Source organism: Blennius ocellaris (assembly GCF_963422515.1).
Source record: "Blennius ocellaris genome assembly, chromosome: 18".
Classification (NCBI taxonomy): domain Eukaryota; kingdom Metazoa; phylum Chordata; class Actinopteri; order Blenniiformes; family Blenniidae; genus Blennius; species Blennius ocellaris.
In genome coordinates, this window is record NC_137667.1 from 6,956,490 (window position 1) to 6,984,285 (window position 27,796).

The 27,796-nt window shown below is 41.5% G+C and overlaps 1 protein-coding gene across 1 annotated transcript; it reads left to right on the forward strand.

Moving 5' to 3' along the window:
- The first annotated feature begins 1,627 nt into the window (after window positions 1–1,627).
- Window positions 1,628–27,712, forward strand: LOC308142985 (uncharacterized protein). The gene is made up of 12 exons (XM_080513620.1): window positions 1,628–2,075; window positions 7,006–7,182; window positions 7,644–7,809; window positions 8,322–8,609; window positions 9,592–10,506; window positions 21,357–21,456; window positions 22,052–22,089; window positions 22,249–22,424; window positions 23,181–23,385; window positions 25,578–25,679; window positions 26,581–26,652; window positions 27,113–27,712. Exons 2-12 carry the CDS (start codon window positions 7,136–7,138, stop codon window positions 27,320–27,322), a joined length of 2,319 nt encoding a protein of 772 aa, XP_080369746.1. The 5' UTR covers window positions 1,628–2,075; window positions 7,006–7,135; the 3' UTR covers window positions 27,323–27,712.
- Window positions 27,713–27,796: the final 84 nt, after the last annotated feature.

The following is a 27,796-nucleotide window of genomic DNA, read 5'->3' on the forward strand; positions in this document are numbered from 1 at the left end:
GCTAATGGTTTTGCTATAAAATATACTTCAATATACTGAAAACATAAAGTGTTTCTGTTGATATTGTTTTGGACTGATAGAGGACTTGTTTTGACAGTCTGGGTCACCGTGCTCATTGAAATGTCCTCATGCTGTTTTATTGTTCTCTGTGGGTGGAAAATTCATTTTACTACTGCTGTGCTGCCCACATTCAAATAGATCATTTGCAGCACCCGTCTATGCACTGCCATACAAACACACAACAAGAAAAGAATATAAATTCAGTTATGGACATGTAGAACTTTCAACAATCATGCACAACACTTTGATTCCAAGATTTGTTTCTTTTTTTGTTTTTACTGGTTCTCATCCAGACATTTTTTTTTAAACACTGCAGTGATCAAGGGTCAAAAAGAAACCCGAGAAAATAGTCAGTGATAATGGTGTTTTGCCTTTGATGTTGTGTTTTAGGTATATGTTTCTATCACATAGTCCAGTGGAACAATTTATTATCCTCCCGTGTCTTTCAAGTAGATTTTCCGAGAGAGTTTTAACGTGATTAGTGGTTCAGTTAATTAAGATTTATAGTCTCATTATGTGAGTGTGCTGGGCAACTCAGTTGCTTTCGTTCAGTTTATCACATGGTTCAATCCAAGGTTTTCAACCTAATGGTGTGGTTATGTACTTACATATTATTGCTCTTTTACAGTCTGCTGTGTCAGAAATTAAGTATAGATGAAGGCACTGCAAACATTGGACGGGTCACAATACGGAGTCACTCATTTACCTCAAACTAATGTTATTGAACTAACTGAAACCTGAATCAGCACAGGGAGAACATTGTATATGATAATGACAGTATATTGTATAACATTTAAGCCTTTCCTTCAAAAATGTAACTAAAATACTGACTAACCGCTCTCCCAATCAAGCTGTCCCGCTCCAGGTACAACATGACTGTATGCTGATTGGAGTTACAGATATACTGTAAATTTCTGTGTACTGTACAAACCCTTACAATAAACTAATGGACGGAAATATTCACTCGGGCTGACTCCAAATTATGCAGAAGGGGCGTGGCCTCTATCATGATCGGTTCCTCACAAATGCTTTGGGAATGAATCAACCTTTGCACGTAAAATACTGTAAGTGAACTTTAAGCCTGTTGTGCCAGTTGCATATGCAAAGATGAAGAAGAAAGGATAATATAATATCATATGAAGTAGTAACAAACACGGATAGCATACACTGCTTTTGAACAGCGTTGTGCGTATTTACGCAAACAAAAACTAAATAAAGCAGATTTGCATTAGATGTGGGAGAAGAGGTGTGCATAGACAGAGAGAGGCAACCGTTTAACAAACATTTCACTTCTGATTTTTTTGCTCCTTGTTAACTTCTGGTCAATAAGCTAAAAGTGCGCGCGTGCAAGTTGCTAAGAGGGTTGCCCCCAGTTGCGCACGAGCTTTACAGTATTTTTTTTTGAGCGTTGGAGAGAGAGAGAGAGAGAGAGAGAGAGAGAGAGAGAGAGAGAGAGAGAGAGAGAGAGAGAGAGAGAGAGAGAGAGAGAGAGAGAGAGAGAGAGAGACGCTTCCGGCTTCAAACACACGGCGTACAAACAGCGCTTCATTACGCACAGCAGCAGCGAGGTGTCGAGCAGCACATGACAACACAAACCTTCCTCCCGTAAAAAAAACAACAAACAAACCAAAAAACCCGTCTCTTTATCCAGAGAGCCGTGAGGAGAGGGTGCACTGGACTGCACGAAATGCTCCAAAGTTTTACCTTTCTTCTCCCCCAGAAGTAAGGAGTGTAAGAAAAGACAACCAAGAACTCTTTTCATGTGGAGGAGGATTTTTTTGGAGAGGAGCAGCAGAAAGAAGCGTCGACGCTTCATGGAAGAAACAAAGCGCACCGGAGGAGTGGAGAAGAAGTAGTTGTCGGCCGCTGTCTTCTCCGTGGATGTCCGGTGATCCCGGTGTGAGGCGCACAGGAACTGGGTGGGAGACACTCATCCTGGGCTCGTCACTGCTGGTGGTATCTGGCCGTTCTACCATCCTGGAGTCTTTTGGAGAGGGCGAGCGCACGAACCTCAGGTAAAATCATACCACCACCTCCATCTGATCACTTTATTATTGTTGTTGCATATGATTTATTACACTTCAACTTTACGGAGACAAAGCTGTGATGGCATACCCATGCCAATGTGCAACCGCAACTACCCAATGTGTTAAACACAGTATGTGGCAAGATTCAAATTAATTCTTTTTTTTCCATTTAAACATACGCAATCTCAAAGGAATTTACCCTCCAGGAGAATCTCATCGTGGATGTATGCTCGGACCTGATAACAGTACTTATCATGAAGTAGGCTGTCCCTCGCTATTAATCTATTAAGACAGCATTTCATGGAACCAGACTTCACCTAAGATGATGCATAATTCCAAATAGTTCTGGTTTGTTTGCTTTGCCTTTCAACTGCAGTGTGGAGCCGTAGTTTAATATCCTGGAGAGCTACGACTCAAATATTGACATTTACATGACTAAAATTAAACTTTTATGCTGGTGTTCATCCAAATGGGCTATGACTACATTAATCTTATGTTTGTTCATATGTTGATGCCTGCACACATTCAACCTACAGTTTCTTCAGAGAAACTATTAATAAAAGTGTTTACCTGATTGCAACTATAATTACAATAAGACTGGAAGCCAGGGCTTGCGGTGCAATTACATAATTATATGCTTTATTTAAAAGATTATAACTATGGGCTGCAACTAACAGCTACTTATAATCATCGGGTATTCGGCTGCTGATGACTGGTACATTTTTTGTATTGTTTACGAAATCCCTGAAAAGGGTGAATAACACTCATTAATTTTTAGTTCGCCCCATCAAATATGACCTTCATGTGTCTCCGCAGTTCAAGACTCAGAAGGTTTCTGTTAAAGAATAAAGTGAAACAGCAAATCAGAAAAGAGAGAATGTTTTAATAGTTGCCTCCAATTTGGCTCTCAACACATGACTGATCATCAGAAACTAATCACCCGTTACTTTTTCCTCAGTAATGGCAAATATAATTTTTTTTCTATCTCTTTCTCAAGGTCAGCTTGAGTTCTTTTCCTCATTTGGGAAACCCAAAGTTGTATGAGCAGTGCATCTTCTAGAAGTAGATGATCGTCATGGCGAATATTGTTTTATCTTTAGTATATGTTAGGGCCTTAAAATACAAGCTGTCAAGCTGCTTTTATTTTAGCTGAAAAGGAATATCGTTACTTGAGTAATATGGCAGAACAGTGTCCCACTGTTCACATTTATTCAAACATTACATAACATAAATGCATTGATGGTGCCCACGCTCACTTCATACAAAAAACAAGTTGTATCAGACAGTATAAGTGTTGCAACATCACCCACAGAAGTCATTGGAATACAGTCTTGCTGTCTAAACGTGTCCTCACATTACTTCTCAGCCCTGTCCTTGCAACATCTGCTACTGAATTCTCAGGAACAGCCATCTTCGGCAATTTTTTTTTTTCCCTGTAGCTGTTTTTTTTAGCGCACTGTATGTAGGATTATTGCCCACTTGTGTGGGCAAGTGGACAGTTTGAACGTTCACACAGTCCCACTCCATCTGACATTAAGCTGTGCTGAAAACACAGACAACACTCTGCAGAAGTCCTTTTTTTTTTTTTTTATTACTGTCTTTTTTTTTTTTTTTTTGCCAAAATCTTGGATCCAAAATCTTGGAGGCGACTCTGATTATGTATCCTGGTGCGACCAGCTTGATCTGTGCTGTTGATTGAGGATGTCTCCATCGGTCCTTCTTACACAATGCCATGCAGTAAATTTAGTTTATGCTGGTTTGAAGGCATACATTTATAGGCCAAGTGTGTGTGTGTGTGTGTGTGTGTGTGTGTGTGCGTGCGTGCGTGCGTGCGTGCGTGCGTGCGTGCGTGCGTGCGTGCGTGCGTGTGTGTGTGTAAGATGATTTTCTCCACTGTTTCCTATTTTCAAATATGTGCTTTAGCACTCAGTCTTTTCTTAAATGATGGCATGATGCAGGAGCAGCAGGTCAAAACTGAATAACTAAAAATATGTCATAATCTTTTTTTTCTCCACAGAAATGCACTTTCTCTTTTCTAAGCCGGTGCGCTGCAACAGATCAGCTCTGTATTTAACGTTACAGCTGAGCTCTTACGAGGACTATCAAGGGCAGGATAAACAAATTTGCACTGGAGGCTTACTTGGTCCATTTTCTTACGCCCTTCCTGCTGCAACAGGGTTTCAAACCCAGGTCCACCACCCTGACTTTCAACATTTAACCAAGACTTACAATCATAATCAAGTTAATGCAGATCATCTGTGTTTAACTTTCACTGCAAAGCATACAAAAACATTTTTTCACTCCACTTCACAGCAGAGAAAAAAACAGTCTTTGCGTTACAGCTAACCATGTGCACCATGCAGTGTGAAAATGGTTCCTGGTGCCCAGCATGGCTTCATTACTCTCTTCATAGAAAATAAATCCACTACTTCTGCATGAAAGCCTCAGAATAAGCAACTGAACTGAAATAGCCTATAAACACCTCTCTTTCTTTCTTTTTTCTTCCTTCTATCTCGCTCTCTCACTCTGTTTATGGGGACACAGACTTCAAAAGTGTCATTATCTTCCGTAGGTATTTGTTGCTTTCGCTGGAATCAACTCGGGTCCTATAAGCTGAGCGAGCTGGTTATACTGCGTGTCTGTGGTTTGTGAGCTATTCAAAGAAATAAACCATTCAGACTGTTTTCTCTTTTCTCTTGAACTGCGTCACACACCGACGAGGAAATCCCGTGTTTACCCTGTGGCTCCTTGCCTGTTGTGTTAACTTATCTGAAATCAAAACACATGCCAAGGTCGTTTCTGGCAGTTCCACACATGATGGCAATACAAATATGCACGACAGAGCTCGAGCAGTGGAGGGAAAAAAGATGGGGAAAATTCGCTTTTTGTTGACTGTTCAACAGGAATAAAGTAGTCGTATTTGTGTTCATGGAATTTTAAGTAGAAAAAAGAACAACTGCTCCATTCCTCATTAATAAGGTTACTCAGAATGTTAAATGTCGTGTTATGATCCGTCGATTCATCCATCTTCTACACTGCTGACCATAGGAAAATGCAGAAAAACCCACAGACAGGCACATTCGCATTCATGCCAATATTCAAATTCAAGTTCACCACAAATACAGGTTTTTGGACTGTGGAAAAAGAAGGTATCCAAAAAAAAAAAAAAAAAACCCTCACTCACACATAAGCAGGATATGCAAACTCAACACATTCCGAATTTGTTGATCACAAATCATTGCAAAATAATATGAAGCACGTGGAGTCAACTCTGATTGCATGTCAGGTGTGCCCAACGCAGTGGACTTATATGGTCACTCATCTGCACCGGGGTCATTAAGCAAATCATATTTTGATGCTGAAGCACAATTTTGTGGCCAACCTGAAACACAATCTGCAAATGCACCTCTGAGAAATATAAGTATCTGACAGGCAACCAAATACCAGCCGTCAGCTCCTGTCGCACAAGAGAAGCTTATTTGCATGAGTTATTGCACAGCAGGTGATGATACCACAAAGCTATTGTCTAGAGTTTGACCTTGACCACACGAAGCATAAAAGACGGCCCGTGGTGAATGGAGCCAGAGCGTGTCCCATTTATTCCACTCTGTAAATCGCAGGTTCTCGAATAACTTTCCCTCCTGCAGCTCACCTCCCAGCCGTCTCAGTTCAGGAGCAGTAATGAGTGTTTTGGGCCTCTCGAAGGCTGTTTGTGACAAGATTAGCAGCTCCTTCAACTGTTGCACTGCCCCCCCCCAAAAAAAAGATGACGTGCTTTTTCCTGAGTTCAAGCTTATGTTTGTTTTCACTGCAATCGTCTTCAGTCTTTTTTAAAAGGACAGGACCTCAATTCTAGATTACACATAAAGTTCTGCCACAAACAGCATGAAACAGAGTAGATCTACAAGCTTATGAGCCATTTTAAATTCTCCAATCTCAACTCCAACACAAACCATTACCAAACACTAGAATTGTTTTAGGAAGTCACTTGCCACAGATATTTATTAACAAAATAGATAATTTAGATATGTTGTGTAGTCTCTAATATGACAAATCATCAAATTCAGCTTAATTATCGTTATGATGAACAACAATCTTCAACAATCTGACTTTTTTGCAATTGTTTTGTCATTGTTAACCTTTCTTTCTGTTTATTAAATATTGTTGCTACTTTTTTCTTCCTCCTCCTCTGCCTTCCCACCTCACTTTCCCCCGACCACCTGCCCTTTCTTCTTCTTCCTCATGTGCCTCACTCTGCCCTTTTTCCATGAACCTTGATTATTGTCCTTTTTGAAAGAATGCTACAAGCAAACAGCGCGGCGTGCAGCCGAGGGTGATGAAAAGATTGCTGGGCTTTGATCGGGCTGAACTTTCGCTATCGTGTTGCTGCTACTTTTAACACAATTATGAAACAGTGTATTGTAGCTGCAGGCCTCTGAGAGGTTTTGAAGATATAATGGTGCAAAAATATCAGTTAAATGAAAAATCCCTTCTGTTCAAAGTGACTAATGATTGGCTCTGTGATACACCAACTGTTTTTATACGAATCTCTGCTTTTATCGGACACCGATGCGGGAAAAGACAAATTATTTGCAGCGAGAGAGGATAGCTTTCTCTTCCCGTTATGTCTCTGTCATTATGCTCATTCCCTTACTTTCTGTTATATTGCATTTATTTTATTCCCAGCGTGAACAAAGATATCTTTATTTTGGGTCAGTAACAAGACTTTATGAATAATGTTCTTTGTGCATGACATAGTTAGAGATGGCTTTCCAAGCATGGAAAATTGCCTTTCCAGTATCTGTCGTCTGTGGAAAAGATTTTTTTTTTTATTAGATAGTTTTAGGGTCTGACTTTTTCCGTAATTACAGTGTTTTTATCCAATATATGACAAGTCTTGCTTCCTTTACTCTTTCAGTATTGGGTGCCTGGTGTGAAGCCGTAAGCAGAGCAAACGCTGTGCGCTGTTGTCCGGACCGCCCTGCAAGCTTCAGGGGAGATTGTCAGATGTGTGCCCAGCACTCAAAGCCCCTGGCCCGGCCGCTGGGATGGCAGCCTCTGCCGTGAACCTGAACGGCCTTGGAGTCATGAACAGGTATGAGTTTTTAATTTTGATAGCTGGAAAGATGATGACACCGTTTTTCCAGGGAAACTTTAAAAGAGGAAACGCAGACCTGAACACTGATCTTTTTGTAAGAGCGAACAAGCCGATTGATAAGAAAGATTTATCACAAGTATGACAAAACTTTCGTAATTGCTCTTCAGTCCTCTCTCTCTCTCTCTCCCTCTCTCTCTCTCTCTCTCTATCTATCTATCTATCTATCTATCTATCTATCTATCTATCTATCTATCTATCTATCTATCTATCTATCAATCTGGCTCTGATGTTTCCAAATTCTTTCCTTTATTTGTGGGCTGTGGGTTTCTTTGCTTGTTTTTTTGAATAATTCTCAATCTCTCGCTCAGGTTTCGATATTTATATATGTTTTCAGCACGTTGAGTGATGGTTTCTTTTCGAAATACATTGAAGTCTGTCATTCCTGCTTTTGTCTGCAGCAGTAATCAGTTTCACACCCAGCCAGGCTCCTCTAGTTCCACCTCTCGGACCAGAACCAGCCCAGTCGCCAGGCCTGTGCTGCAGGTTCCAGATCGGAGCACCTACTGCCAGTTACTGGGTGGGGGAGCGCTCGGCGGAGGCCCCTACAGCCCAACAAGCCCGAAGGTAGCTCGCTTTACACTAAAATGTCTATTACTGTAAAAAGTTTCAAACTTTCAAAATCCCTCAAAAATGTGTGAACAAATTCCAAAAAGGACTTTCAAGTAGGGACTCAGTCAGCATATTGAGAACACTGTCATACCGAAGAAGTCATGCTTATCTACTCGACTCTTAATTTAGATCAGTGTCCCATCAGGTTTGACAAGATGAACAACTTTCACTTGCATGCATTAGGTTCAACTATCCAGCTGTTCTTCATGTTAGTTTTGTGGACTGCGTGAACCAAAAACTAAAGTTGAATACAGCTAAAACATTATAATAAAACATGAAACTGTGGTGACACAACTGAACATTTTGTGTAAAATCAAGTTAGATTACACATAGCCAGCACGGACGCTGCGTATTTCATGTTTCACAAAAGGTTTCCCCTATACTCATACTCCCACACCTTATTTGTCATTGACCCCGAATCATTTTTTTGGTGCTCTGCTAATCCCACCTTGTATGTCCCTCCGTAGACGAGCCCCCGATCATCGGGTCAAACCTTTGTCTTCCCCACATCGTCTTTGCTCTCCCCAAGCTCCACCTCCCCTCGTTCCCGCCCCCCATCCCCGCGAAGCCCGGAGCTGCTCGGAGTCAATGTGGGCCAGCGTGTGCGACGCCTGAGCTCGCCCGGCGGTGAAGAGAGAGGGGAAGGAGACGGGCAGGAGGAGCGGGGAGGAGACGCAGGAGGAGGAGAGAGGCGAGAGGAGAGGAGACGCCAGGCGCAGCAGCTGCAGATTCACAGGGAGCTGCAGAACGTGGAGGTGATTCACTCGCAGATGTCTCTTAGTATCAAGAACTGCAATCTTTATGTAGTATAGAGCAACTTTTTACAACTCAGAAGATTGTCATTCTTTAGAAAAGCTAATTTCTTTACTGTTTATTTAATGGCTTTTTTGGGGGTGATTCTATTCAATTCTTTTACATCATATTAAAGTCAGTACTTAATTCTATAGTTAATAATTCCAAAAATACAACAGTGAGTGAGGCTTTGAAAGTTGTGCAGAAGTGTTGTTTTCATGATGAAAAAAAACCCAACTTAAATATTAGTTTCTGTTCCTTGATCTAATACTCGTAAAGCAGCATGTGTGGTTAAGGAGATATTGTGACACAGGTTAAAAAAAATAAACCCTTTATTGGGGGGGGTAATGAAAAACATATTTACTACTTGGTTTTTGTTATTTTTCCTGCATGAAATCGAATTATGATCTCTCCAGTTGGCATACATGCTATATATTTGCACTTCTTACATGGCATAATCTAAAAATGGAAGTAACCGGTATCCTTTTAAAGTGCAGTGCTAATTATTATTGTTTTTACATAAGCATTGCGAAATGGTTCAAATTCATGCTTACTTTTTGCAAGCCACCATCCTTTATTACTCACTGTGTGAACCTTCTGACAGTCACACATCGAGTTTGAGGCTTGCCAACTGTTCATTTTTGAAAACTGATTATCACCAAGCAGCAGAAAATGCTCATCTACTGTAAAGACACATTCTCAAAATCATGTAGCGGTATTTTTTCTTTAACCCTCTCTTTTTTTTTCTCCCCGATCTCCTTTTATATTTCTAACAGTAGTTGTGGTTTTGCTGACACCTCTGAGGTGATCAGCTGCTTAAAGCAAGTATTAAAAAGAATATATAAATAAACAAAGCAGATCAGTTTACAATTTCTCTGCAGTTTCTCCCAAAACAACAACAAACACTGGCTGCAATCGTATCCTTTTTCACTCTCTGTCTTTCAGGTCAGGGGTAAAGTGGGCATTTTCGAGGCCCACATTTCCGGGATCCGTGCCCAGGTGCTTAACAGTGAGCTCCAGCGGAGCCCTCGGTCTCCCAGACGAACAACTACTCAAGCCCCCTCCCAACCCGGCCACGAAATCACGGTTCTTGAATACCCAATGACTCAACCACAACAGACTAAAGTTCCCTCTGTTGTCCAAAATGGGAGAGGAAGGGAGGAAGAAACGACAGAGGGAGGAAGGAGCGAGGCTGAGAGGGACGGTGGTGCTACAAAAACAGAACACAAGGCACTGATGGATCCGACTGACTGTTATTCAGAAACAATAATGCAAACTCCCCCTTTAGACAGTCTGTCGGTTCAGGGTGCCCCTGGGACGTCACAAAAAGATGGTGCAACAGATGGGAAAACACTGAGAGAAATGATGGGAGAAAAAGACAGAGGTGAGGTAGACAACAAACAGCTAGTGGGAGTTGAAAGAGAACAGACTGAGAAAGCGCTGACTGGGGAGAAAGTAGATCAGCTGAGCCCTCAAACGCTGCTTCACACAGAAGGAAGCAGGTTGGAGGGCAACCCTGAAACTTCACCTCAGGCACAAAGCGGCGAGAGCTCCACATGTTTGCTGGACACTGACGATAACTCCTCCGACCACACTGCCTCCATCGCCCCGTCCATCCCCGCAGTCATAATAACCGACCACGGCTTGGAAAGTCAGTCCGCCGCACCATGCTCTACCCCGAGCCCCAACTGCAGCCCTCGCCCCAACTCCAGCCGCTCGCTCAGGAAGCTGTCGTCCTCCTCCGCCTCCTCGGCTGGCTTCTCCTCTTCTTGGGAGGAGTCGGAGGAGGACATTTCCAGTGACACCGAGAAAGGAGAGCAGCTTCTCGACCCCGCGGTCCTCACTTCTCAACAGAAAGCAGTAAGTTGATGCAAAACATGACTTTGTTGGCTTTTCTTTTACAATACATGGGAATCAGTAAACACCACAATTAAGAATTTTCCCGATTAGATTTTCTGGCTTTCAAAGTGTTTTTCCAAACCATCCCAAGGCTCAGTGGTTTCGAATCTCTCCAGGCATTTAAGATGAATTGCTCAGCAAAATGCATAATGATACACACGTGCGCAATTTTTCTTTTAAACACTGACCTTTTAATAGGCATTAAATAGGAGAGTGAAACCTGTCTGCAATGTATGTGTGTAATTTTACCTGAAAATAACACTGTGTTCAGAAAACTACTAATATAAACCAGGCTTGGGAGTTGAAATAGGTTGTACTTTTGCTGCTTTGTGTACCATTTGGATGTTTGTTCTTGTTGGAGGTTCACACCTGGAAAGGTTTCCTTTATTCGTCAAAAAATAGCAAAGAGGTCAACAAGGAACAAATTCTTTGAGGTGGTTAATCAGATACTGAGGAACACTGACAATGGTCCCTTGAGCCCTGCTGTTGTACTCTATTGTTTTACGTGGTAATATGCTGAAGAGGAAATCTCCTTGAGGAAATCTCTGGATCAACCAGATTGTCAGCTTGTGGTGTATTTGTGGCACATACCAATCGATGCAGCCTACAACAGAATGCTTGGCATCCCCGAGTGCCTACCATCATGGAAAAGATCAGAATCACTCACAGTATTGGTTGCGACTGGAGCCATGCGTTTGCAAGGAAGAATGATGAAATGGAAGACGGTTGCATCACCTTGATGTCCTGGCTGGGACAATGGACGATCTTGCACAGAATATTCCATGAGAGACTCTCATAATATATTGGAAAATGTACAATAGGAGTACACGTTGTAGGAAATGAGAGAATATTGATAGTTGTAAGCAGATCACGGTTATTTGTTTTAAATATAGGTATGATTTCAGTGAAAGTTATTTATGCTATAACCTCACAAACTGTAATGAAATGCTGGTAACCAGCATAAACCTTTTTCTAACAATATTTCTGGAACAGAAGTTGTTGAAGAGGATTGAGTTAATCATAAGAAAACAAACATACTTTTAGCTTATCTGTGGTGCACGATCTGCAAAGAGGTACATTTTCAAACATGGTTTGGATTTAACGTGATGTTTATGGGCCAGCGGTGAGCATGTCTCAACAACTATTGACTGGATGTTTATGTGTTACTTGCAATCTTCAACATTTTGCATTATGAATACACACAGCCGGATGGATTCATGCTAATGAGGCAAAATTGAACAGTGTCCCTCATACCTGCTTACCATTATCATGTTAAGTTTAATTTTTAATACAGGTTTTGGTAAACAAGGCCAGCCAGTTTAATAAGGCTGTGTGAGATAAGATTAGAGTATCTGCAACCGATCATCCCGCAATTTGTGTGATGTCAATGTGCACATTTTAATGAGTATGTTTTTTTAAATTCTCAAGACAGCTATTAAACTATTACACCACTACAAAGAGATCACATTTAGCACAGTTTGTAGACCAAATTAAACCACAATAAGTCACATTACACCAGATATGTACTTTTGGCCAGAGGTATAAATGTGCCATGCAGGTATTCGCGCTAAATTAAATGATTAACGTGGGGCAGGAGGGGTCTGGGTGGGCTCATTTCAGAAGCTTCTGATTGGATGCCCGTGTGTTTGAACGTGTCTGGACATGTGGTGGGTGCTGCTGTGTCAAACCAGCCTCAGCTTCTCTACCTGAGTACTTTCTGACATTAGCAGTAACAAGGCCAACTCTTTGTCCCGGCCTATATGTATATGTATGAAGGAAGGTTTACTGCAGTGTGTGGGCAATAATTTGTGTGTGTGTGTGTGTGTGTCTGTGTGTGTGTGACAGAGAGAGAGAGAGAGAGAGAGAGAGAGAGAGAGAGAGAGAGAGAGAGAGAGAGAGAGAGAGAGAGAGAGAAAGAGAGATGGATAAAGGAAGGACAGGAGGATTTCTCGGTCTCGCACACTTAAACAGTGCCTGCAGTTGGATGCCGCTCAAAGAGGAGGCTGAGGCCTGTTTGGGGATGTAGTGTGTGGGTGGGTGGGTGGATGTGTTTTTATTTGTAGCCAGCAAAAGTTCACGAGGCCACCTCACTTCTGCTTTGAAGCACGACTTAACGAAGGATTGTATAACTGATTTCTCCAGTATTTCTTAAACATAGTGCCAGTCGTAGAATTGTCCCATTTGTGCTGTCTGACTTTAAAAAATCTGAATGCTTCATGTGTTTTCTTATTTATGATAATATATCAATATCATTGTCTTATAAGAGATTTTTAAACACTTTTTTTGTTGCATATGTGATAAAATGACTGCTCCCTATATCTGATCTCTTAGCTCTCCCAGGTGTACCGGATCACAAAGTATTTGTTTAAATGAATTTGGTTGATAGATTTGAATGGTGTTTGTATTGCACTTTGCATATTTCCCCTCACTGTTTTCTTTTTTCCCACGCTGTAAGTAAGAGACCGAAGCTTTTCCTGATAGTTTAAGAACATCCATTAGTGACACCGATTTCCCCCACTGTGGGCACAGGAATGTCATACATGCATTCATGTTCGTGTCTGTATCCCATCACAGCACCTGAGTCGTGGATTCGGCAAGGTCTGACTGCAAGCGTGCGAGAGACAAACGTGCAGAAACACATAAAGCATGCTCGCTTGTGTGGGAGGTATGTAGGAGAGGTAGAGAGAGTAGCGATACTCAGAGAGTAAGCAAGAAAGAGAATCACAGTGAGCTGGTGAGTTCAGGAAACAGAAAGAAAAAAAAAGGATATGAGAGGAAAAGGTGTCGAAGGTGTATGTTTTATTTTATTGCCATTGGTGTCTGAGAAAAACAAGGGCGATGCATTTCTTTTCATGTGGCAACATCATTGATAATTTTCAACAATCACATTCCCACATTCACCTCTATGGGCAATTTTAAAGTCACCAATTAGCCTCAAATGTATGTTTTTGGACAATGGGAGAAAACTGGACTACCTGAGGTAAAGAAAAAACATACCCACACAGGGGACAACTACAATATCCACAAACTTCAGAAAGACCTCCTTCATGCGGCCCCATTTCATAAGATGAAGCCGCAACTACACAAACACACAAGTTCTGCCTTCACACTACATTATGTACACAACGACATGTGAAAGAAGTAAACGTTGCACTCTTAATGGAAAATATAAGAATAGAACAAGTGCTCGGTGCTCACTCATGCTAATAGTTTTATCCTCTATAATTATTGATATATTGACTTTCATGGTAAGTTTATGAAAACCAGCTCCTTTTGAAAAATAGCCATTCAGAAATCATGGAGTGTCTTTTTCCATGAATGCAGTTAAACACATTTGTGCCCATTAGATGATATCAGCTCTTTTTTTAAACTCTGTTGACGGTGGAGACTGGAATCTGAACAGAACCATATTAAGACATTTCTTGGCTGTTTGTTTGACTGTTGGGCATTCCTCCAAGGTTAGAAGGCACATACGTGTTGCCAGCGTTTCCCTTGTTGGCAGCAAAAAAGACACCTGCAGCAGATCGGCATCAATCTTTCTGTGCACTGGGTGAGGTGGAATAAGAAAATGAAGCCAGCAATAGCAGAGCTCTGCCCTTGATGAGATGTCAGCCAGTTATTAACCTTTCTGTGTAAAAACATCCACCTCCTGCACAGTAGCTGGAGACTTCGCAGCTACACGCGAGGTTTTATGGCGGCATAAACAAGAGCAAACTGAGGAATCAACCCCTGTAATGAGGTTATTCTCAGTCTACCGTTTGCAAAATTCATAACAATTCTGGTCCAAATTTACATTGACATGGTCATTACTTTAGATTACGCAGGTAAAACATTTACTGGCATTAAAATAAAGGTTTATGTGTCTGAATGAGTGCAAAATGGAACCAATAATTTATTGAAAACTTAAAAGAAAGTAGTTTTTAAGTCACTCATAATCGGCAGTTTAAAAATAAATTGTGTTGTCTTATATTATGTCTTAAAATATTGATTTAGGGAAATTTACATAACTACCAGCCTAAATTGAGTAATTGCTGAAGATATCATTTGTGTATGAAAGGCCAAACTTTTGATTAAAAACACGCATTTGTCGTCACACCATTAGTTTCTGCAAAGTGTTGGTGGCTGCTATTTTCAGCAGTTTATTTTTTTCCACAGCCCCAAAATGTTATTGAAATGACCACAGTATTCTCACAGTTAAATCAATTTTGCTTACAAAACTAAGTGGGTGGTTCAACTGTTTGAACCCTGTGGTCATTTAGAAAAATCGAAATGCAGAAACTGTTATAAGACGTTGAAGGTAGTGAAGCAGAAACCACAGTCAGACAGAAGTCGGACAGGACTCATGAAAGCCTTTGTAACAAGTAACTACTTCAGGTAAAACTCACGTTCTTGAGCTTTTTTGATGCATCTTTGATAAATAACAAAATGCACCTAATGAAGAAGTAATTTCTGTAAATAGACACGTGTTTTGTAATGAAGACGGCACTCAGCCCATTTTACAGTTACTACTATCTGTGACACACCCTCTGCGCACACCACTTTTCTCAATTTTGTTTACTGTAACACTCAACACACGATCACATTTTTTTCTCTAAACTGTAACTTTGGCTCACATTGCTGGTATTTATTTCCATGCAGTGACACATTGACCCTCATCACGGTTTACCCTCTTTTAATTCCACTCTAAATTAAACCCAACCAACAACATCAAAAAGAAGACTTTCTGTCAATTCGGCAGCCACAACTGTAATTTATTTTTAACTGACACAAAATATCAGCGCACACACACGCACACGCACACGCACACACACACACACACACACACACACACACACACACACACACACACACACACACACACACACACACACACACACACACACACACACTGTTTGCGCTGCAGTGGAAAATCTTTCACTGCCGTGGCGGCAGGCTGCCTAGCAACCCTGTGACGTCAACCGAGTTTCCCTCTCACAGCTGTAAAGTGTGTGTGCATGCGTGCGTGCGCGCAAAAGACAGTCTGTAAGTTTATGGGTGTGTGTGTGTGTGTGTGTGTGTGTGTGTGGGTGGGTGTGGGTGTGTGTGTGTAACGTTTGTGTAAGCCTGACAAGCAGAGTGCCGACTTAGTTTACTGTGAGAGGGGAAACACCGGTCAATTCTTTATTTGGTGTTGTTGTGTGAGAAAGCATGCATGTGCATACTGTATGTGAGCCGCCTGCAGCCTGGAGGAGCCGGGTCAGCCCGCCGTTACAGACGCTGACATTTTGGCTGTAAAGTGAGTCGTCAGTGTTGGGTCCAGCGCCCGAGGGAAACCCTGCTGGTTGTGACACTTGGTTGCTAAAAGGGATGTAGAGCACACCTCGTGCACAGGATGGAGCACAGTGGAAGTGTCTGTAGAATTTCAATGGCAGTCTTTTATGTCCTATTGTTGTTAACCCAGTCATGCATTTGTAAACATGGAGGTGTAAGGTCATGGCCTCAATTTGAGAAGTGGTTTTCCTCCGGCTCAAGGCCATTTGTAGTTATAAAACAACCAAACAAGAAAAACATTAGAAACACCTCAGATTTCTTCTCCTTGAGGCATTCCCTACTTCTTGCCTTAGCCGTCACTGTTGCAAGGCTTTTGTTCCGCTGGCCAGAGCTGGTTGCTGAGAGATTTAACACATGTCCTCCAAGCATGTTGTTTATTGCCTGCATCACACTCCCTGCAGTTTAATTTTGCCAGTGTTTGATCGTGGCCAGCCTGTGTGTACTGGTAAAACTCTGCACTTCTGGGGTTTGTCCAGCCTTCAGGGTTAAAACATTGGTTTAAGTGCTTCTTTTTTATTTCAAGATGTGGTTTTAGGGATACGGTCATGACTAAGTTGAGGTCACGGTAAGACAATTAGTTGTAATCAGGTTAGTTGAATGGACAAGGACATGCAATACCTCACCGGGTAGCCCCACAGCTTTGTGTGCATCTCATCTAAACTTTGCAGACTCAGATGCTTGCAGGGTTTATATCTGCAAAGGGGACCTTGTGGTGAGCGATATCATACTTGTTGTTTCCTCTCTTGAAAACACCATCATACATCAGTGTTTCCCCAGCATCTTTACATATTTTTAACCGGGAGTTACCCTTTGCCCTGAAGTATTTTTCACCCTTCCTCCTTCACCCTGACTTGCATGCAAATATTTAATGTCTGGTTGTCCTATGCACAAGTGGTCAACCAGAATACATCACATTTGCATGGGTGCATGTTGCTCTTGACACCACATCCATGTGAGACTTTTTAACATTTCAACTTTCAAATTGTTTGAAATAAATGTGTTGTGTCGAAAAAGACAAAATCTCAAATTGACTCGATGTTGCACATTGGTCGGCCTGATAAACGTGGTCCAATAAACAGTTTTTACTGTAGTGCTTCTTTTTTTTCACTCTGTGCTCTTTTTGTTGTTTACAGAGGGCAGGGCCTTTTCTTCTGCTTTTCTTTTGTTTGTACTCAGCGGCGGATGTGGAAAATACTGTCACTGAGGCAAGCGGCACCCCCCAACTTCCTGTCTGTAAGAAGTTCCTTTGCTTACCATTTCCTCTCTCTCTCTCTCTTGCTCTCTCTCTCTCTCTCTCTCTCTCTCTCTCTTTGTCTCTCTCTCGCTCTCGCTCTCTCAATGGAAACTTTAGTGTTGTTCCTGCTCCTCCTTGTCATCCAGCTTGTCTGGGGATAGAGATAGGAGAGACCGCTGCAGAGCAGTTTATTTTTTTTTGTTCACTTTGCCATTTCAAGCAGTTCCATCCATCACTTTTGCACAGCACACTTTAATGCAACATTAATAAATGGGCACATGCACTTCAAAATGTAATGCTTGGTTTCGTTAAAAAACGAAACAAAACATAAAAAAGTACTTTGCACGGTAAATTTACCAGAATTGTTTCCTGGCAGAGACGTCCATCTGTTCCTGTGGGTGTCTCACGACTAACAGCATTCATGGTGTAAAACAGTCAGAGATTCTGTGAAGGAGCAGCCGTAGGAAAAATCAGATGATCAGAGAGGGAGGGTTTTCACAGAAATATATTTCCTTTTTTATTTTGGTGGAAGAAATCCTGATTTAAAAAAAATAAAAACAACAACTCTGGAACCCTGCGGCTCCCAGGACTTCAGCTGCACGACCATCTTTCCTCAGACAACATTGTCGCACATTTCTAAAATCAAAAAACACTGTAATGATAAAGAACAGACTGTTTTTGAAAGCTGAAGTTATGTTGGATAAAGGGGCCAGAAGCACAGTCACTGTACATTTTCCACAATTCTATAATCACAAAAAAGACATAAATAAAGATCTCAATATGACTGAATATGAAGCTTTCAGGGAGATAAACTTAGAGATTGACTGCGCAGACTTTGAAAATATACTTCCGTGAGGTAATGTAAAATGATACAGAGAAAATGTTCAGATTTATGTGCATGTCAGTGTTTTACATTTTCAAAATTGAGATGTAGTTCATAAAAGAGACTTTGCTGACAGGTGACAAACTGAGGGCTAATTGTGGCGGAACCATAGAGTGGCTTGCTGCTGCTTTTTAAGATGCGGTTGTGAAGCAACTTCTGTGACAATATTTTGGTGTCACAATGAGACGCGCAAACTGACATACTCACAACAAACACACACAAAAATTTGCGCAATGACCCCTTCATGCATATGTGGCATGTATGGGTAGAAAATCAAGCACAGATGTATAGCTTTTGTTTGCTTTTCCCTGAAGCCTCTCCGAATGCACTCGGACGCCCTCAGAACCATCTGTTTTGACCTGTGCGGACATTTGCATGTCGTGATTTTGTTTGTCCCCCTGCTTTGACAATCAAATGATCCACAGTTGTTTATCCTTGCACACACCCAGACTCACGTGTGTACACTCTGCGGGGCGTCCAGAGTGGAGTATGCCAGCCTGAGTGGACAAAAGTTAGTGCGTATTGCAGGAGTGCTGGGCAGATAATCAGTCTCGTCAAGTTTGTCCGGCCTGACTGAAGGCACCATTGGACATCATGTGGTCCACATGGCTGTATTCTCTATGGACTGTTGTTTTGCCAGTCGGAGCCATCTTTATCTTAACCGTCATCCATCGTCGCAGCAGTCCGCCACCACAGGTACTGTCACCTGTACTATACAGTCAGGTTTGGCTTCTATTTCAGTTCAATCTTACATGCACGACAACAGAACACTGCAATACATGAATCCAGTTGGTGTTTAATGGTTTTACCGGGCAATAATAATGCTGGCAACATTGCTACAACCCTCCACTCTCAGAGAGAGTCTGAGTGCGCTTCTTAGTGTCTCCAGCTCCACACTGTGAGAAAATCTGTTATTACTCACACAAGCCGTGGTCTAGACTTTTTCGTTTCCTTGCCCTTCGCAGCTCACATACGCCAGCTGCCAGTGGGCACGCGGTAGGAGGATGACATTCTGAGTTGATGGAGACAGTGCAGACTCTGGCTACTCACCAAACTGTGGCCTCATTTTTGCTCTCTCGTTAGCTGGCTGAAGACAGTGGAAAAAACAAGGAAGGGAAATACCGGTTCAACTTATTAAAGACTTTGGTCATGGACTACAAAGCTTATTCATGATTGTATTGCCTCTCACCACAGGCCAGAAACCATGAAGACATGTCCGCTGATGTGTTATCAGAACTGAAAGTGTGTTACGCACTGACACGTGAAGGTTTCCATTGCAGGTTTCTCTGAGTGTTACCATCAACAGTTTTACTTCAAACCATTCTTCATGCTTTATATTGTCTGCAGTCGCAAGCAAATCATTCAGTTCTCATTTAACATGGAGTATAAATAAAAGCAGAGTCTGCAGTCCCTTTTGAAAGGCTGAAAATTGCTCTCCACTCTCTGAATAAGGCAAGCACTAATAGTCTCGACTGTGTGGGACTCATTTCGTCTGACCTAGCTGTGAGCTAGTTTCCACCATGTGACCTGGACACATGTGAATGTGTTTTACTTTTTGAAAGGGGGAGAGTTTTTCCCCTCAATCCTCCACTGGTGCAGAGAAAAACCCCTCATGTGACTCTTTGCTGCTTCGCACAGACAGAAGGAAGATAGAGAGAGAAAATCTGTGTGTGTGTGTGTGTGTGTGTGTGTGTGTGTGTGTGTGTGTGTGTGTGTGTGTGTGTGTGTGTGTGTGTGTGTGTGTGTGTGTGTGTGTGTGTGTGTGTGTGTGTGTGTGTGTGTGTGTGTGTGTGTGCATCTAACCATAGATAGTCATGCTATCAGCTGATGAATTTTCATCAGGTCCAGATTATGTGACATGGGTTATAGATCTCCTTCTATGGTCCTCCTCTCTCTTATCTTATCCTTCCTCTTTCCTTCTCCTCTTCTTCTCTTCTGCAGATATTTGTAGACACAATATTATTTCTCTTAGTATCTACATAGCAAAGGAAATCTTCAGTATTTGAGATCACGTCTCATAAATGAGGATCTCTTTTGTGTCCATTCGGGAAAAAAAGAAAATCCCAAAAGTCTGTGGCTCGTCCTGTATTAGAAGACAAACTTGTAAGTTTATAATGGTGCCAGTGCTGCTGTTTCCAGTAGTAACTGTCTCTGTCGTACAGTCAAGCATTGTTTAAACCCACAGAACAAGATGTGGAATTTTTCCATCTGATGTAATGCTGCAGTCATAAATATGTGATTTTCACTTTTGCTTTCGTGAGGTACGATGTGAAGCAAAATCAGCTTTTGATTGGAACAGTGGGATTGTTTTGAATGTTTGTCTTTGCAGATATATTCAACAAGCCTCCAGCTTTGTAGATATTGTATCAGCAGTCTCTTCAATGGTTGTTTCCAAGAGGGAATCTCTTGATATCTGCAGAAATACTTCATCTTGGTCCATTTACACTGTTTTGACTTTTCCCCTCTGCAGTCTTGATCCCACAACTCACACTTGTTGTTGTTGTTGTTTTTTTAATGTATTTGTGTCATTTATATGGTTTTAATTCAGTGAACCTGAACACAGTGCTCTGATAAGAGTTTCCTTACCTGTACGAATTCTTCAATGGGGAAAAGTTTTGCTGGATTTCAAAGAAGAAAACTACTTTCTGTGTGTCTATCAATGAGTGTGTGTGGTTTGTGTGTCTGTGCGTTTATTTGTTTGTGTGTGTGTGTGTGTTTATGTGTGTGGCAGACGTCCCACAGTTCACTGTGTCCTTGCCAGGGACCAGGAGAGCCTTTGGAGAAAGAACGCAGTGTGTATTGGTGTGCATGCTTGCGTGTGTAACCAGGGGAAACCCCAGCGCAAGCCTCCAGGATTTTGTTAAAATGTTATAAAACAACCAGAGAAAGCGAGAGTGTGAGAGCTCCCGCAGGCTCTGGGATATCCCTTCTGTGCGTGTGCGTGTGTGCTTTTGCATGCATGGTTGAGTATTTGTGTGCGTCCTAAAAACCCATTGTGCTCGTGGCCATTAAACAAAGCAGCACAATGCAGTGGATCGGCCAAAGGCGCCCGGGTTGAACTTAAACCACTAGTAATATGCAGGCCACCCGAGGGATTAAACATTTATGGGACTAGGTTTATATTTCACCGAGTTTACATGCAGTTATGAAATGTTCCCCTCATCACTCTCATCCTCTGAAAGTGCCTAATAGTTCACATAATCAGAGGTGCAAGCCTGCTGTCTGATCATTTTTCGAAGTTAGTTGACTTTAAACAAACACAAAGACAGTGAGTTTCAAAAGCTGTCACCCAAGTAGCAGTAACACCTTGAAGAGTTTGTGGTTCAATTACTATTTTACAAAAGCATTGTGTTTGAAGGATAATTCTTTTTCATGTGGTTGCAGTACAAGTCTTGGAAGAAGATTAAGAACATGGTTCACTGGTCTCCGTTTGTCATGTCCTTCAAGAAGAAATATCCCTGGATTCAACTGGCTGGACACGCAGGTACCTGAGCAGCTCTTTACAAGGGGCCAAGATAAAAAAAAAAACAAGAACGCTATTCTCTGTTACACATCAGAGGTATTCGCTTGTCTAATTATAAAGAGAAAACGTATTGATCATGGATCTGGATCCCATGGTGTGATGACTGAAAATGACCGGGTTGTTTTATATTATTTAAAATTGAATTGATGTCTCTTTTCTGCATAAGTTGCCACTTATGAGTTGATTGTCCCAGTTTGTGTTCAGTCCACCTTTTTTGAATATTTGCCTGAATATTATCAATTTGTTGTATAGTTTGAAATTATAGTACTTACAGCTCCAGCCGTTGTTGTGTGGCAAAATGCTAGTTTTACAAAACTGAATGTGTGATGACTGTTTTTCTTGCTAACTGCTATTTCCATATACTGTATACAGCATCATCAATGAAAATAACTTTTTTTTTTTTCTGACATCTTTGTATCAAATTTTGTATCTTAAAAATCTATATATTTTGAAGACATTTACACAAAACAGAAAACAACATATTTTTGTACTTCTATATACAAACTTCCAATCCAGCCAATTAAAGACAAACTTCTCCACAATGTGTCTTTTACAGGGAGTTTTAAGGCGGGTGCAAATGGCCGCATTTTAAAAGTAAGACAACCTTTTATCACATGTTTCAACTTCTTCTTCACTGCAGAGAAATGACCTTGAACTCTTTTTGAAATGTATCTCATACTAATGCAGCAGAGCGTGATGTTAGAGGGCAAAAAAAAAACCAAAAAAGATAATTTATTTGTGATGTTTTTTTAGAAACACTGTGAATGTGAGCAGCGCTGTTTGTCCCTGTTGATGAGGGATGTGCTTCGCCCCTTCGTCCCTGGTTACCATGGCGACGTGGAGAAGGATGGCCAGAAGTACAACCAGATGGAGGATCTGCTGGCTGAGTTTGATTTCCCGTGTGTGATGGACTGTAAGATGGGAGTAAGGTGAGAAAACATTGTTTTTTCAGCATTTGTACAAAGTACCAGTTCGGTATGTTTAGGATGAAAGCTGAAGCAGAGATTTTAATAGTTCCCTCTTTGCTTGTGAAGTCTGTTCAAAGTTGAACTGCGAGGTCTGTGGTGACATTGCACTCTGACTTTCTTTTATAATTATGTTGGGCTAATCTGAGATTTGGAGTTTATGTGATCATAAGCATCAACTTCAGATCATAATTTGGGGGACAACATTTCTCAGGATGGCTTTAATTGTTAATCTTTAACTTATCAAAAGAAATCCTTATTAAAAAAAAAAATTACTCTAGGGTTAAACTGAAAATGGAAGTGGTTACAGATACTATACTTGTCCATAAACAATGTTTCACTGACTTGATCACTGTTAGTGAGCTGTATCAGACTAATTATGCAAATGCTACCTTGTTGAGCTAAAAATAGTCTCAGCGTAGTGATGCTGCAATCATGTTGTTCAATGTGTCAATCAATCTTCCTTTGCTAATCACTGGTATCGCCAAATATTCCCAGCAATTATTTGCAAAGATTAGTTGATGGGGGAGAAAAAGGAGAGGGCTGACTCCAGTAACATTAATTGGGGGTTGCACCTCCAAATGTCACTTAGGGCCCATTATTCTGAAACTTCTGAAACATTATTTAGAAACAAAATATAATTTCCTCTGCCAGATATCTGAGAACTAACTCCCATATCTTTCTCTGTTCTTCGCCACCCTCCTCTTTCCCACAACTCAGGACCTACCTCGAGGAAGAGCTGACCAAAGCTCGTAAGAAGCCCTCTCCTCGGCCCGATATGTATCAGAAAATGGTCGAGGTGGACCCGACCGCTCCTACACCTGAAGAACATGACCAGAAGGCTGTGACCAAGCCCCGATACATGCAGTGGAGAGAGACCATCAGCTCTACAGCCACCCTGGGATTTAGAATAGAGGGAGTCAAGGTAAAACGCACGGGGAGGAAGGTGTGTGTGTGTGTGTGTGTGTGTGTGTGTGTGTGTGTGTGTGTGCGTGCGTGTGCGTGTGTGTGTGTGTGTGTGTGCGTGCGTGTGCGTGCGTGCGTGTGTGTGAGCACACGTCTTTCAGGGGCATGATTTAACTTCCTGTTTTGACCAGAAACTTCCTCTGAAGGGTGTGTGTGTGTGTGTGTGTGTGTGTGTGTGTATGCATCGGGGCCTTTGTCATACATGAGGCCTGTCCATGGCAGCTGCATGTGTCTCGGCATCTGGCACTGACATTGTGCGTACACACACACACACACACACACACACACACACACACACACACACACACACACACACACACACACACGAAAGCACACAAATCTTTTTGTCTCTTTGAGGGTCATGGCCATATAAGGACATTCATAGACTCCCGGTGGTCTGTTGCCATGACACTGAGGGATATCCCCAGAAACAGAGTTTTTTTTGTGTGTGCGTACGAGCGTACGAGCATGCTTGCGTGCGTGTGTGCCTCAGGGATAATCATTAGATTGGAGTTCATGGGGTTCATGTGGATGTTAGTGTCAGTTTCACACTTAGAAATGTGCCGTATGTATATGTGTACATGTGTACATGTGTGTATGAACCAGAGACACAAAGTCCTGTACTCCGACAAAAAAGGGAAAAAAATTGTATTGTCTGTAAATAGTACCTTGTTGCCTGGCAGCCAGTCGGAAAAGAAATGCCCATTTATTCCACTGTGAAGCAGCTAACAGGCTGGTGACCGCTGCAGGTACTGCTTCTGCTGAAGGTCCAGCAGACTTCTTACTGCACAATCACACACATAATCCACACTGGACACACATTGCTACCACAATTTCCACTGTTTTCTAGTGCTTCCTTCTTTCTATTGGGTATGCATAGTGAATTTACAGTAAGAGGAATGTTTTGGATGTTTGATTGATTTTGTCCTCCTCAGTATGTTATAATCTGCATATGGATAGCTACATTTTGATTGCTTCAAGCAAACATTTCCCATGGTATTGGTCCTTTATGATTAAATTGGCCCTCCTTTGGCTGGGTTTCAACTTGCGTTGTGGTTCCCTGCTCATCACCAAGGCAGCTAAAATAATAAAAAACAGAAAGATCACATCTTAATCCTCTTTTGAATCATGCTCTATTTTTAAGAGCAGACCCAAATTGCCGTAGTTGGTGCTGTATGATGTATGTCCATCCCTCTATCTATTTTCTATACCATTTTATCCAACTTAGGGCACTGGAGCCGATCCCAGCAGACTATGGGTGAATGCAGAGTACAGCCTGGAAAGGTCACAAGCACACTTAGTCCCACCTAGAGTAATTTTAGAATCTCAGAATCTGATATTTTACAATCTGAGGCTCAGATTAACCGTAAACATTTGAAGAAAAAAAAAAAAAGATACACAAAGAGACATATAAATTCTACAATAGAATTTTTTTTTACCTGAGTACTAATACAGTGTGCTATACTCAGTGGATGACTGCAGGGGTATTTTACCAGTTGAGAGCCCAGCAAGAGCTTATACACTTTGAGTAGTCAAAACATTTGCAGGAATTCTTCAGATTCCTCACACAAATGAAGAGACGTTGCTTCTGATGCCAGACAAATCCTGTGTTCGCTGTGTTCGCTGTGTTGAGAAGTCCTGGAATGTGTTCAGACTGCACCGGAGTGAGTTTAATTGTTGTCTGACCATGCCATAACTACCGTCACAAAAGAACTGGACACATCACACGATCCCACCAGAGCCAAACCCAACAAGAAATATGAGGCTATCATGTTGGAGTCTGGGAAACTGGGAATGCTCATTTTAAACAATTTCATTTGAGGAGTCGTTGCTCAAAATCAGTCAAACAAAAGCATAGTTGTAACATTAGGCAATGGTGAAATAAATCTCAAATGGCCTCAGAAATCAGTGGGATTCAAATTGCTTTCTACTGCTCGTATCCCTGGATGAAGTGTAAACCTCTAAAAATATCTCTCCTTTCCTGTTTCCTTTGGTCCTCACATTGTTCTGTTTTTCTTGTGCAACCTTTTCTTCATTTTTTTTTTAATTCTTCCTTCCTTCCTTCCTTCTCCAGCTCTCTCACCTTCCCTTCAACAAAATGTATCACACAGTGACTGTCGTACACAACTGAACCTCTCCTCCCTTATGTAGAAGGAAGATGGCACGGTGAACAGAGATTTCAAGAAGACAAAGACGAGAGAACAAGTTACGGTGGCGTTCCATGACTTTGTTAAAGGAAACAAGGACGTGCTGGTGAGTGTGTTCGTAATTTGTTCAGTGTGAGATCCGTCAGCCTCTGGAAAACGCGGGGAGTGGAGCTGAAAGTTTAGCGACCCCGTGGGAAACATACACACATCCTTTCAGAGGACATTACACTGACATCATATTGACTTACATTCATTTCCTGGAGGATTACCATAACCCCAACCGTAACCACTGTGTGCCTAACCTTAACCCTAAACCAAGTCCCGCAATACATTTTAATAGGTCATGCAGGGGATTCGCTTTTTCTCCTAAATATAGAAAGCAGAGTCCAATAATGTAACTGTGCAACTAGATTTATGTCTCCAAAGCATTAGTGCCCAAAAATATTTTGTCCAAACAAAAAAAACAGCCAGTATGACAGCCTACTGCAGACAATGATACAGCAGTGAAAACTAGCAGGCAAAGTAGCATTTGATTTAAAGTCCTCATGTGATTGTGAATTTGTGGAAACAAGGAGGCTGCTGACGCCTCGCTGCGAGAAACAAGAGGCTTTCTGCAACTTTGGCCTGAAGAGAAACACGTCGTAGGACACAGGGACCCAAATAAAGCAATAGTTAAGTGATTTGTTGCATTATTGAATGCAACATAATTCAATAAGAACAATAAAAGCTGTAAATGGACTGTATTATATACAGGAGGTAAGATTCAGTGTGAAAATTACACTTATTTTCCATCCAGTTGTCAGTTATAAACTTTGCTTATTAAATCACTTCACTGGTCAGGAACATTCAAGATAAAATTGTGCCACATGGAGCTCTAATGTCAGTTTACATCCCCGATTGATATGTGACATTCAACTGAAAATGACTGACAGATAAAATACAAAGTTGCATCATTGATGGTTGAATGTTGTATGAAAGTGTTTTTTTGTTGCTGTTGTGTTTTGCAGAGGTGTTATCTGACCAGGCTTGAGGAAATTAGAGACACTCTGGAAACCTCTTCATTCTTCAAAACCCACGAGGTGAGGACACACTCACTCAGTGGAATATATTATACTCAGACTCAAAATAACATGTCGAAACTTTACACGTTTTCTTTTTAAACAAAAGCTTTGAATTAAGATGTTTAATTTGAGCAGATCTCAGTGAGGGCCCTATAATAGGTTAACTTTGAGAGTCAAAGACTGATACCATTGGTGAATTAGCGGCAGTCATGTCTAGCTGGTTTTTCTGTATTAGTTACAAGTGTCTTAGCGACACTAAAGCACTTGAGCACAAACACCAGTTCACACGCTGACGCATCAGACCATGGAAACTGGACAACCACAGCCCGGAGACTTTCACACTCTCACATGGAAGAAGTTGATGTCACAAAACAGGAAGTGAAATACTACTTTTGAAAAGAGACAAACAAGGAAAGGCGCCTGTTTTAGTCATTACTTCCTTTGTTCTGAAAATCCCATTGTCTCTGTGTGCATGCAGGTGATTGGCAGCTCCTTGTTATTTGTCCATGACAGTAAGGGAAGGGCCAAAGTCTGGATGATCGACTTCGGGAAAACAACACCTCTTCCTGACGGGGAAGAACTCACTCACCGAGCGTCATGGATGGAGGGGAACAGAGAGGACGGATACCTGTCTGGACTCGATAGTGTGGTGGACATAATTTTAACCATGGTGAACTCAGAGACTTGAAGTCTGAAGGCTTAAAAAAAAAGAAAAAGAAAAAAAAAGAAGAAAAAAACTACTTCCATTTAAATTTCATTCCTCTGGGGAAAACTTTGGAATTCCTCACGGACTCCCTCACAAACGCTCGTCCTCTTGTTGAAAACAAAGGCATGGCTGGATCCATTCACATCCTGTAGATTTGAGATTTAGTCATTAACTATTCGTGGGTCTCTTCTTCTGTTGTCGTTATCTCCTCAAGAGGCAGCTCACAATAGGGCTGTTTTACAGAAACAGCACAAGTGGAATTTATAACATTAACAGCAACTCACTTCCTCCGAAATAGGCCTCATAAACAGGTGGAAACTCACAAATGTTAGTTGGTACACTGTGTGTGTGTGTGTGTGTGTGTGTGGGGGGGGGGGGGTCAAAGCAGAAATTCTTAATTTGAAGGGAAAAACAAGGCAAGATTTCAGAAATGTTCATGTAGAAAATCATAGTTAA